This window comes from Amphiprion ocellaris, chromosome 10 (genome assembly GCF_022539595.1).
Source record: "Amphiprion ocellaris isolate individual 3 ecotype Okinawa chromosome 10, ASM2253959v1, whole genome shotgun sequence".
NCBI classification, from domain to species: Eukaryota; Metazoa; Chordata; class Actinopteri; family Pomacentridae; genus Amphiprion; species Amphiprion ocellaris.
The window spans coordinates 4,352,609-4,365,572 of record NC_072775.1 but is presented as its reverse complement, the minus strand read 5'-3'; the positions used below and the strand labels follow the sequence as shown (position 1 = coordinate 4,365,572).

Sequence of the window (12,964 nt, the reverse complement as noted above, 5' to 3'; positions counted from 1 at the left end):
TGTTGGTTGTTCCATTTTGTACCATTCTAACTTTAGGATATCGAATCACAGCCACAGGCAGCAGTAAAAACAACATAATTCCTGTTTGAGTACAGTTTATCGATGTATAGCCCGATGTATAGCAGAGGTCAGTGTTAGAAATTATATCACCAGTTGGGTAAAGAGGAAGCCTTCTCTTTCCTTTGTGGTGTCTAGCTAGCGGCAGAACTTCTGTCGAAATGGCTCGGCTGATGATTAAAAACTACGGCAACTTTTCTCACAGTCAAACATCAAGCAAGTGCAGCAACACAAGATGCAGCAAACCAGCTAATATTCCTTCCAACTTCCAAAAGCAAGAAGGCGACCTGGCACCTGTCTTGCAGCCAGCAACTAAAGATTAGTCAGAGCTTTAAGCCACGTGTCCGCTCAATGTACCTTAAAACTTTCAGAGCCAGGAATGTTTTCTCAAGGAAGTCAAAAGTTCCTTCAGGCTGGTGGTTGTCTGCGATCTAAAGGTCCACGAAAACAGCTGATTTACATATTGTTCTTCTCTGCGACTTTGTCCATCTGTCATATGCTTTCTTTTGCAACTTCATATTGATGTCTTGAAGCACAGTGAAAAAAGACTGTTAAAATGGTAGCTATAACAAGATGCTGCAAGTTCTCCAACAATCATAAATGTGCAAGCCCCACTCCTAAAGTTCCTGTGCCTGGGAAAGTACTATCCCCTGAGCAGAAACCTAATATAGACACTGGTCCTGCTGTGGAAACACACTGGGTTGCTTCAAAGGTTCCTAGTCCTTGGGGAAAGTTCCTGTGGAGGAAAAGGCCCTTTGGTCTCGTCTCTTCTCTCTTTTTAGCTTCGTCTGTCACCATCCTCTTCGTACTATGAATCTTGACATTTTTTCACTTTTATGGCAGGTGGCAACCAGCACTCAGGTGATGTCCTCATTGAGAATACCACGGTAGCTCCTTCCTTTTACTCAGACAAGAGCTGGTGGTGTGTGACCAAGTGCCATCAAGCTCTTTCAATGGAAATAATACCTGATGGACCAATGTTACAGTGCAAAAACCAGCATTCAGAGGAGGGATGTACAAAGCAGTGTAAAATCTAAATGCTTTTAATCGTATTATTTTAAGGTAAAATAGTTGCATAGCGTTGCTTTGACACAAAATCACTGACTGTCCAGAGCAATATCCTGTTGCATGTGCTCCGTTTCATCTTCCAGTCTTTGTCCTGTGCTTTTTTCCGTTGTAGCTACTGCTGTTTATGGAAGCTGTCTGTTGTTATTCAGTCAGTATCCTCATCTTCTGCTAATTCAGTGTTAATTTTTGTAAGAACTGAATTTTCTAAGAATCTGTGCCATTGGGACCCTCACTCTGGACTACAATTGTTTTTTCCTGTACAATTTGTGGATGAAGTATCTCAAAATGTAGAAAATTACTGAACTTGAAGGAATTATTTGGATTGAATAACAGAATCTCTTCCATATTTACGGCACAAGGCTACTCTGTTTCCTGTCAACTAAAGCTGCCAGCTGATCTGCTCTTTTCTGCTGCTCTTGTCTGCCTCTTTTTCTTTCTTTCTTTCTTTCTTTCTTTCTTTCTTTCTTTCTTTCTTTCTTTCTTTCTCTTTTGCTTGTCTGTGTGTCTGCCTGCCCGTCTTTAGGTTCAGATAGTGCACAAAAAGCTGGACTTCAGCCACGTCACCTCTCGCTGTGGCTCCAAGGACAATATCAAACATGTCCCTGGAGGTGGCAATGTAAGTACTGCTGGAGCTGGAAACAAACTCTGTCCAGGGTGGATGCGAAACACATTTTATGCTAATGTGGCCTCATTTGGGCTGCCTCGCTTAAAATGGTGTCAATTGGGAATTTCCTTTATATCCCCCTCTAGCAGTCGCAAAAAGACCTAATTTATCAAAGAGGGATAAAAGCAGAATTTGCCTTCTTGGAATGTAAATTTGGCTCACAATTGATGGATGCTTATTATATCACTTACAGCTGATTGCAGAAAACTAAAGAAAGCTAAACCACACTGATACAGTATGACTGTTGAAAGACTCTTGAATCATGAATTGATCTGATCCTTATTGGTTACAAATTAAATCAAATTGATTTACAGTCAGTATACTGTGTCCACGCATCTTCCCTGATTGGACCTCTGCAATCAGACTCAGAAAATGGAAGCAAATGGACCTCAGCTATGAAGACAAATCCTCTTTCAGTATCAGATATTTACATGAAAGCTGATCATTCTCAAAGTAACTATGGACGAATGCATCGTAATGACTCCCACTGTTTGCATTTTGGATTTATTTCATGTTAAGTGAACTGACCACATGTCCCTGTGCCCACCCTTTCAGATGTTGTTCCCATCTGCTCTAAACACCTACTGCACTATCATGTTCCATCTGTGGGCTGCTCTCAAAACCACCACTTTGCTTTCTCAGGTCAATTAAACAAAATGCAAAACATATACTGGGAATAACTCGTGCCCAGACTGAGAAGACTAAATGTTCCTGTGTGTAAATAAATATGATTTTAGCATATTTTATGTTTTCTCATTCCCCTACATCATAACTACATAGGTAGCTACTGCAATAGAAATAGAACTCTGATAGTAAACGCTGTTTTCTGCATCTACGCCAGCTCTCAGTCACCATGTTGGAATGCACATGGATGCAGCGTGGACTGCCCAAATGGTCTTGACATATATGTATGACACATAAAAGCAAAAAATAAATAAATAAATACATGGGTTAATATACTGACATACAGTATTTCTGTATTCTATGTGTAGTAGCTTTGTTCTACATAAAGCAAGCAAATACATTGTCTACAAAATTTCCCTTTTCGTTGCTTTTTAACATTGAATGATGGTCAATTTTAAATTATAGAACATAAAATAAGACATTGCGTAAGTATTCACCCCTTTCAAGTCAGCATTTAGTAGATGGCCGGAATTACAGCATTGATCCTGTGTAAATAGGTCTCAATCAGCCTTGCATATCTGGACACACTAATTTTACCCCATTCCTCTTTGCAAAACTGCTCGAGTGCCATCACGTTGCACAGGGATCATGAGTAAACAGCCCTTTTCAGTTGGATTAAGGTCTAGGCTTACACTCAGCCACAGAAAATTCACCTTGCTGTCTCTAAACCATTAGTAGGTAGCCTTAGCTGTATGCTTCAGATCACTGTCTTGCTGAAAAAACAGTCTTATTCCAAGTCACAGTTCTTTTACAACCTGCATCAGGCATTTATTGTACTCTCTACATTTACAAGTCTTCCAGGGCTTACTGCTGAGAAGCATCCCTACATCATGATGCTGCCGCCACCATACTTTACTGTAGGGATGGTGCCTTTGTGATGATGTACAGTGTTTGGTGTCCGTCAAAGACCCTTTTCTCAGTTGACTTCAAAGACTCCCACATGCCCTCTGGAGAACTCTAGCAGAGATTTAATATGAGCTTTTTTTCAACGGTGGTTTTCTCTTCACTACTCTCTCAAAAAGCTTTGACTGGTGATGCTGTTTGCACACTTTCTCCCATCTCAGCCGTTGAAATTTTTAACTCAAGCTGTGACTCAGTTTTTGAGAATGGCTCGCTCTAAGTAGATTAGTGCTTGTGCCATATTCTCTCCATTTCTTAATGACAGATTTAACTATACTTCAAGGTATTTTCAGTGACTGTGAAATTTTCTAGACTTACACTGACATGCTTTTCAGTAACCTTTTCACAGAGTTTCTTGGAGTGATCCTATGTCCTAATGGTGTAGTTACAACCAGAAGTACTGATTCAAAAACAAGTGTCTTTATACTGCAATCACTTCAAGATATATTCACTGCACTTAGATGATCTCCATTTTACCAACTTTGTGACTTCTAGCACCAACTGGCTGCACTTTGTTGAGTGAGGGGGAGAATATTTATGCAATCACCTATTTTACATTTATTATTTTTAATGAATTGACATTACTTTGTAAAAAAAAAATCTGTTTGTGCTTTGACATGAAAGAGTCTTTTTTTGTCAGTTCTTTTTGATTCAGTTAAAAAGCAATGAAAGAGGGAAACCCCTTTGAATACCTTTGGTAGCCACAAGCTTGTACAATCTTATAAGGATACTACAGTACAAGGATACTATACACATCTCATTGGAATTTAACGTAGAGCACCGCTAACCCTAATTTTTTTGTATTTACCAAAATCACTGATGTATTTCCACAGTCAAAAGTGACATTATGAATATTTAAATTGGTTGTTAAGAATAAAATCAGGTCATTAATAATTCAACCTGTCAAGTTGCCTCTAATGATCCAATGCTCGGGGTCAATCAGGCATTGAGAACAAATGACGGTTTGCGTTGCTAAATGAAACTTTTAACAGCACTGAGGGTCATGGTCGGCTCACTGTTCGTGCTCCACTCTGTCATCAAATATGTAAATCTGACTGATCTTTGCACAGACTGTCAGGCAGGTCACTGGCTCTTAAAATCCATCAGTGCCAGCTGCCGGCAGACTACTCAGGATCAGGAACACTCACTCTCATTATGTGACAGCGGTCTAATAACTGCCTGCGCCCACCTTCCAATTATAGCCCGTCCTGATTTATCTCCGTAAATGGAGCATCATTTACCAGCCAAACAAAACAAAAAAGGCACCTTCAGAGACAATAAAACAGGTCAAAGCCGGGTATGAAGCATGGTTATGTGGGAAGGTATTTGTTTTGTGGAATGCCATTCTCCCACACATTCCATAAATATCCTCTAAATGCACCAGGTGTGCGATAATGAATGACGGTGACTTTCTAAAGTAGAGTGGACGTTGATCTATACATGCTTTGCACTGAATGGGGTGTCTTTATGAGTGTCTATATTAAGAGGCAACTTTATGATATCTACTCTTCTGTAGGTGCAGATCCTGAATAAGAAGGTTGATGTGAGCAAGGTGACATCCAAATGTGGCTCCAAGGACAACATCAAACACAAACCAGGTCCAGCTTCAAACTTGTGCTCTCCTGGACTCTTCAGACTCTCTCTATACAACTGCGTTCTCATTTTAACCTTCTGTTTTTACTTCAGGCGGTGGTGACGTGAAGATTGAGTCGCATAAGCTAAACATTAAGGCCAAGTCTAAGATTGGATCCCTCGACAACGTAGGGCCAGGGAACGGACAGACCAACGGACACAAGGTCAAACACTGATGCTAACTCTTGTGGTTCTGCTGACTCACTGTGCTGTTACCGGCCGACATCACTAGATGGTGTGGTGGCCTGAGAGTTACGTCATGAAACAATGTCTGTCTGTCTGTCTGTCTGTGTTCCGGCTCTATATTTGGCTACAGGAGGAGAAAGCAGAGGAGAAAACATCTTCACCCCCAAGTGGCGCTCAGACAACAGGACCAGCAAGTGTTGCTAAGGCAACGGCACCAGGCGGTGTTGCTAAGGAGAACGGCATGAAGGAGCCCACACCTACTCCTTTTGGGGGAGATGGACTGAGGGAGCCCCTTAGCATAGACAAGCGCATCACTGAGACAAGTAGGTGTAAACACTCACAGACACACATTCATTAGGTTTAACTACATTTAAAATCTCATCTGTAATTTTAGCCAACTAACTGTTACTAAGTGATGCCCCTCTAACTGATGGCTGCTACACGGTAAAGCTCTATTCATGCACATACTAGTGCATCTCAAAAAATTAGAACATTGTGAAAAAGTGCAATATTTTTCATCAGTCATTTTTTTTTTAAACAAACATTCTGTATTCACTACATGTAAAGTGACATATCTCAACCTTTTACTACTGTACTAATTTATAGTTCACAATACTGGCAAATTAACCGCTCAAAAAAATCAAAGGACAAAAGACAACAAAATCAGGGCTCTCATTTCTAGCTAGTTATCTTGACAAATGGGTCAAATGACCAAGAGGCGTCCACTACAGACCTCACATCTGGAATTTGCATCCAGCAGAAAAGAAAAAAGGTATTCAGATCCTTTACATAGTGAAGGTTAAAAGTACCAAATCCAGCAATGTAAAAACACTACATTACAAGTAAAAGTCCTGCATTAAAAAAATCCTACTTTAGTAAAAGTACACAAGCAATAAAATGTTGTGAAAGTATTCAAATAAAAGTATTGCTGTGGTTCATATGACTGATATATTATTTTTACCATCATGAGATTATTAATGCTGAAGCATCACTGAGTCAGCAGCATGTAACTGAACGGCTTCATATCCAGTTTTAGAAACAGGAACAGGTTCAACACGTGATTAATGAGAAGAAAAAGCAAAGCTATATGCAGAAGGTGAGATATCAGGTTAATTTAATATTTATTTAACCCTCTTGTTGTCTTCATTTACAAGCACCAAAACATATTGTTTCCTTGTCTGAAAAAAATCCAAAAATTCATCAAAAAAATTCCCCAAATTTGGCAAGAAAATTCTTGTAAATATTTTCAAAAAATGAATAAAAACCTTCCAAAAAAAATCCTAAAAATATCTAAAGTGATTACATATATATCGGTAAAACTTCTAATATTTTCTTTAAGAACATTCACGTTTTAAAGTTTGAAAATGTGGACAAAAAATAATATTTTCACAGTGAAACTTCTGATGTCCACATTTTCAACATTTTTGGGAAATTTTTGAACATTTTTTTGTGGAAAAAAAGAAATTTTAAAAATGTTTCTTAAGAATTTTGCTGGATTTTGGTTGCTTTTTTGTAAAAGTTCTTCAAGCATATATTAGAAGTTTTACTGATATATATGTGGTTTTTTGAAAGATTTTTACTCATTTTTTGAAAATATTTACAAGAATTTTCTTGCCAAATGTGGGGGATTTTTTTAAAAATAAAACTTTTAAAGGAAACTTTTCAGGAATTATTGGAATTTTCTTCCTGAAGGTTTTGCAAATTTTCAGAAATTTGGGGAATTTTTTTGCTGAATTTTGGGATTTTTTTCAGACAAGGAAACAATATTTTTTGGTGCCTGTAAATGAGGGCAACAGGACGGTTAATGAAAATGTAACAGATATTTATTCTAACTTTTGAATGGTTTGAAAGTTTACTATAAAAAACGCCTACAAAAAAAAACAGAGGTTAGATTTCTAATTTATTGTTTGTATTTTGAAACTATAGCTTCACTGGGTTTTAATAAATAAACATACTAGTACAGCTATATCCAATCCTTACACCATTGTTCTTGTGTTTTTGTCGTGATCTTGTATGTCCGCTGCTTCAACATGTTTAAAAATCCACAGGTCACCAGCCCTGCCTCAGTCATTGCGGTTGCTAAGCTGTTTCTTCACAATCACTGTTCTGAGGTTTATCTAAAGGTCAATTGCAGAAACAGTTATTAGTTTGTAGATATTGTGTGTGCATGCATGTGAGTGTGTCCCTTCTCTCTGCTACATGTCTGAAGGAGTGGTAAAAATAGCACACTTTGCTACCAAATGCAATTATCTGGAGACCCCCTGAGTGAAGTCTAAGTGGATAAATTCATCTCCAGCACTGCAGCCGGCCTCCAGACTCCTTGAGTTCAGAGGGACAGCAGACTTCTGCCACCTGATGGAGCCAAATTGGGCCTAATTGATGGATGGCTGTAGCGCTAATACAATAAAGAAGAAGGAATGCTTCAAAATTTGGCCCATAATTCATAAGAACCTGCAGCAGACAGTCACAGCTTATTAGGTAGAGACCATCTGGCCGGCTGCAATGAAACTCTGGAAATTTCCACCCGTGTCTTTGCATCACTTTGTTTGCTGTTTCTTTCCCTCCGCAGACTGAGTCCCAGTGAAATGCAGATTTTGGTGGGACTCGCATGGCACTCGCCGACCTGCCAATCAACTGACCAACCAACCTACCACGGCGCAGTCACTTCCCTCTGGCCCCGCCCTTCATCTCGCCCACCGCAGCACCGAACTGACCGATCACCTCTCAGTGTTTCTCTGGGGTCTGCCTGCCAGCTTCTTGCTACAAACCCCCGACCTCCGACCTCTGGGTTGACTTCTGATCCTGCCTACCACAGAGAAGACCACTTTCTGTTAGTCTGTGTGTCTCCGTGTGGGGTTCCACCAGCTTCTCGACTGATAAAATCCCCTCGTAAGCACTGATTTAGACGACTTAAACCCCAAATATAACAACAACCCCCAACGCAATAAACCCACCATCACAGTCAGTGCTGTACTACATATATTAAGCCACTATTTTCGTAGAGTCTAAACACTTGCCTGAAGTCACAGTTCTGAGGCTGTTCTGGTCCCTCTCATTTCAAAAAACCCTTTGATTTCCCGACCTTGTTAGCACATCTATGCTAACGCTACTTTCTCCATTCCCAGTCCATCAGATAACTACAGCACAGGTCTCATTCTAGTTCATCCTACAGCTCCATCAACCATTTTATCTCACCACTTCTCTCGGTATCTTTGCACCAGTTTGTCTAATCGACATTCACTGTAACAAAGCTTCTTTATCTGTGGACGATTGATATGATACTCACGGTTAGCAGTGATGGGTGCAGAGAGCGCAGATGTATTCTGGAGCAGAGCGGGTTTGAATGGAGATTTTAAAATCAGCACATGAAATCAGTGCAGAAGCTTCGAGAATGAAAGACAGTTCCTAAGTTCTGTTGGCTAAGTCATGATGAAAAGGCTTTAACGAAGCAAATGAGTTTCAGTGCAGTCTGAAACCTCTTTTAATGATGCGGTTAATGCGTGATCATCATCAGTGCAGGATGAGGAGGGATACGAGAGCACTGCTGCTCCTCTGGCTCAGAAAGATTTGGCATTGACCGGATGTATTTGATCTTGGAGCCAAATATGTTTTTCAAAATTAGGACCACTCTGACCTTGAAGAGGTGAATGGAGGAATGATCTTAAACTGGGGTGTTTTACCCTTTATGAAGACTAGAGAATCTAGAGGTGAAACCACCAGCTGCTGCACCTTTTAGCCACAGAACATGAAAGGATTGATGCACTGGACATTGTTTGTAGCACATATTGCAGACAGTGTCAACCACTGGGCTGCTTTAGGAAAGATTCGGTCACTTCAGCACATTCAAAAGCAGCATTTCAGGAAATAAATCCGTGGAACTGTCAGGATCTGTGGATCGCTTGTAGAGGCAAACCAGACGAATGGTTAACATCAAGATCAAGCAGCGTTACTCATTTAAAGCCCGAATAGCAAGCTGTCTTGACATTACTGGCCACTGAAGGAACAGAGGAAGCTATCATGCAACCCAAAACTGTTTCACAACAGAGAGAGGAGGTGGGAATCAGAGGTAGAATTGGCCAGTTTTGAATCAACTGTGAACTAATTGTCTAGAGATCAACTGTGTTAGCAGGCCTGCAGGCTCAGAGCGCTTGTTCTCCCCTCCTCTGGAAGTGATTGAAATTATGTACAATCAAAAGAGCAGCAGAATAAATGGCACAGTATAGAGATACTGAAGTTTGGAGTGCTGTTGTGATGATTGGCACTAGCATGCTTTCTGCCTGCTCTGGTATTCAATCATTGGAACATTTGTTCCCACATTACTGCATACACAGGTCTGAGTATTACCCTCCCTTGGGAATGAGTGTGATCCTGAACGCACCATAAATAGTCATTCTACTTAGTGCTCACATTCTGCAGAGGAAGCTGTGAACTTGCAGTCTTTGAAAGTACAAAAAACTACCAAAAAAGCAACAACTCTTTCAATATAACACAACCCTCAATCTTCTTCTGCAACTAAGCTCACGTACATGTTTGTGTGACCTCAGTCTTCTGTTAGACTATTTCTGCCACCACAGCTCACCATATCCTTCACCTACACCTGCACCAACCTGTGAGGGACCCCAGCAGTCACCCTGTGAGCTGCATTCTCCAGTTCGTGTGCGGTTACCACAGACAGTCAGACAAGCACTTGCCTTCTTTTTGCGCACATGTGGCACTTCCTGGTCATGTGGTTCACCCTCAGTGGAGAGGTGCTCAGTCGTCCTTCTAGCCGGTGTGTCGTAGAACCCGCTCTGTGAATCCTGCTAACTTTCTTCACACACACACACACACACACACACACACACACACACACACACACACACACACACACACACACACACACATATAAACACACGAAGCACAGATGGATACCTGAAAGCACACACATGCTTGTTGGTGTGCACACAAACAGTATATTACACACAAACACAGATCAGCACCCCGAAATATACAACGGTATGCTGTTCATTTCTCCTCTCTCGAATGAAACCAACTCTTTATTGTGTTTTGGTGGTCTATGCTGATATTGTTAAAACAACGATGAGCTGTGTCGGTGTGTGGTTCCTGTCATAGTCATTGTCGGACATTTTCATCATAGGCTCACCTCACGTCGCCTCCCTTCTCGTCCGTTTCCTCTTCCTGTGCCTCACTCCAATTCTCTGACAGCAATATGATCTTAGTAGGGAAGGCTTCCTGTTGCTGGCGCATAAACAGGACGTTCAGACAGATGGACAGACAGACAGAGATGGACAGACAACCACGGACTGTAGTTAGGAGAGAGGCGCAGGTTCACATGCAGGAATAGCTGCAGTTAAAGGGAATAATGTTGCATTCATGGCAAATCGGAAGTTGGAGTTTTCTTTGTAAGTGGGGATTTATTTATACTAGATTCTTTCTAGTAGATTGAAACTACTAAGAGCTGCTACTAAGCCACCTGTAGTGACAATTAACAGTAGCAGATGATCGAGTTTCTAGTTATTTGTCTCCTGTGGCATATTTTACCCTACATGAGTAGTGTAAATAGAAGGACGTAAATAGCCTTTTTTTTCTACATTTTTGAGTTTGTTTTGTATAGGGTATTACTTGATGGACAAAAATATATTTAAAAAAACATGGAATTCTTCAAAGGTTTAGAAAACAACAACAAAAAAAAAATCTAAACTGGACAGCAGGACCTGCCCAGCTCCAAAATGCCATGAATGCAGCAGTATTCCAGCGAGGCGGATCCAAGAGCGGCCTGCGATTACTGTTGCTGGGACCATCCAGTGGGGTTTGAAGCAGTCTTTTTTCTAAATTACAAATCCACTTTTTAAGCTATAAAAATAATCACAGCACACACTATAGAAATAAGCTCGATGAAAACCACTTTTTCTCAGTTTTCACAACTGTTTAAAGTCTAAAATGATCCACTGGGGAGATATTACTCTTCTTCTCAGCCTGATGTGCGTTATTTTAAGACACCCCCTAAATTCATTTTCCATTCTACATGTCAATAACCCGACACTGTGATGTGACTTGGATTTACAGACCATTGTTGTCCATCACACCAGTGATAGGGAAAAAACGGCCCAGTCTGCTCACTGTGCTTCAAAAGGCTGGGATGGTCTCGGCTGAAAACACTGAGGGATGGGTGTCTGTGGCGTGCTGCCGTAGTTGTCAGATGTGTGAAGTGTTACTACTGCATCCATCCTGTAGAGAGCGCTGCTTAGCCTCTGGAAACACTGATAGTCTGGCTCTGTGACTTAACAAAGGCTGGCTTAGAACCCTTCCATCGCCATTACAGAAGCTACAATACAGTTCATTACTGTCCTCATTTAAACTAGCACTACAATACTCTGTCTGGAACACTAAATATTATCGGAGATCATTTACGGCTCCCCCTAAAAAGTCTTGTGCACTTTGTTCATTTCTTGATGCACTCAAGTGATATAAAAGTTGCTTTACTGTATATTGGTAAAACATTGTCAGATGTGTACTGTACATGTGTGCTTCTGGGAACAAAACAGTCTTGGTAGTTAGATCAAGTTATGATAATCAAAGAGCAAGTGATCAAATAGTCAACAAATAAGACAACTTAAAGCACCGTATACGCATATTTAATATTGTACCGTTCCCTCCAAATCATTCCCATGAGTTGCCTAAAAGTAACACACGTCACATGACATATGTATGGGTCATATGTGAAAAGAATAATGTGAACCTTTCTTCGGGAACAGAAGAGCAAAGGTACGAAAGCACTTTGATAGGCGTAGGCAGTGGATTGTGTACATAAAGATAGGAAGCAAGTTGTAGTCTTATTGTGTGTAAGAAGCTCAGTGTATGAGTGTGCGACCGCATGACGGGAGGAGCCGAAGTCATGTGTCCCATCGCTGCTCCTTCATCTCGGTCGGCTTAGTGGAACTTAGTGGAACTTTGGTGTTGTGCTGTTGGCTATGATGGTTTAACTCTCCACTCTCCAGTCTGCCCTCATGTCGTTCCTGTTAACATTTACTGGTTCTTACATTCTGGCCAAGCTGCAAAGTCACAATGACAAAGTGGGTATATTTGTGTTCATTTAGGGGCCTTCTTGAACTTCGAAGAGGCCAGTGGCTGCTTTATTTGATATGTGCTGAGAGGACTGGCATCAAAACTACGTCGGGCCAGTCTCATATAGCATGTTAAGTCATTGAAAGGGATTTTCACAACACTAAAACATTTTATAAAGGCAAACTGTAGTAATGATTTTAGCGAGACACCAATTCTACTCAAAAAACAGACACAAGATTAAATAAATGTGTTGAAGAGCCCAATGGAGTTCCAATTAAGATAACTAGGTTCAATACATCATTAGCAGTGACTCTTATATATAACATTATTATTACACTACATCCATTTAAATCACAGTAATAACAGGCAGCCTCTCCTGTACATCTGATACATCCTGGTTCTGGTACAGGGACTCAAATATCTGCATCAACCTCAAAAGCTTTACATACTGTATGCTGTCCATCAGAATTAATTATGGTTCCAGACCTACGTTTACATATCCAGTAAGGAAACCAAAGCACCAGCGTATTAATCTGGGGGATGTGATTAAGTTAAGACTGCATTATTGGTGCGGTCAGGTGGGAGGTTAACTGAATGTTGCTTGCAGCTTGGGCAAAAAGTAATAACGAGATTCACTCCGACGTCTGTTCACAACTGTTTGAAATTCCCCAGTTATAGCGCTTGAATACCACCTTTCCACTAGTATCT

General features: G+C 40.6%; 1 protein-coding gene across 7 annotated transcripts in view; it reads left to right on the top strand.

Moving 5' to 3' along the window:
• map4l (microtubule associated protein 4 like) overlaps window positions 1–10,085 on the top strand; it is a 125,811-nt gene extending 115,726 nt beyond the window's left edge. For 5 of the 7 annotated variants that reach the window (XM_055014609.1, XM_055014612.1, XM_055014608.1 and 2 more), the window contains 5 exons: window positions 1,649–1,741; window positions 4,890–4,971; window positions 5,060–5,169; window positions 5,322–5,514; window positions 7,761–10,085. In XM_055014609.1, coding sequence (XP_054870584.1) covers window positions 1,649–1,741; window positions 4,890–4,971; window positions 5,060–5,169; window positions 5,322–5,514; window positions 7,761–7,765 — 483 coding nt within the window. In that variant the 3' untranslated portion in view covers window positions 7,766–10,085. The remainder of the gene's footprint in view (window positions 1–1,648; window positions 1,742–4,889; window positions 4,972–5,059; window positions 5,170–5,321; window positions 5,515–7,760) is intronic. The other 2 variants (XM_055014611.1, XM_055014610.1) reach the window with 1 other exon arrangement.
• Window positions 10,086–12,964: the final 2,879 nt, after the last annotated feature.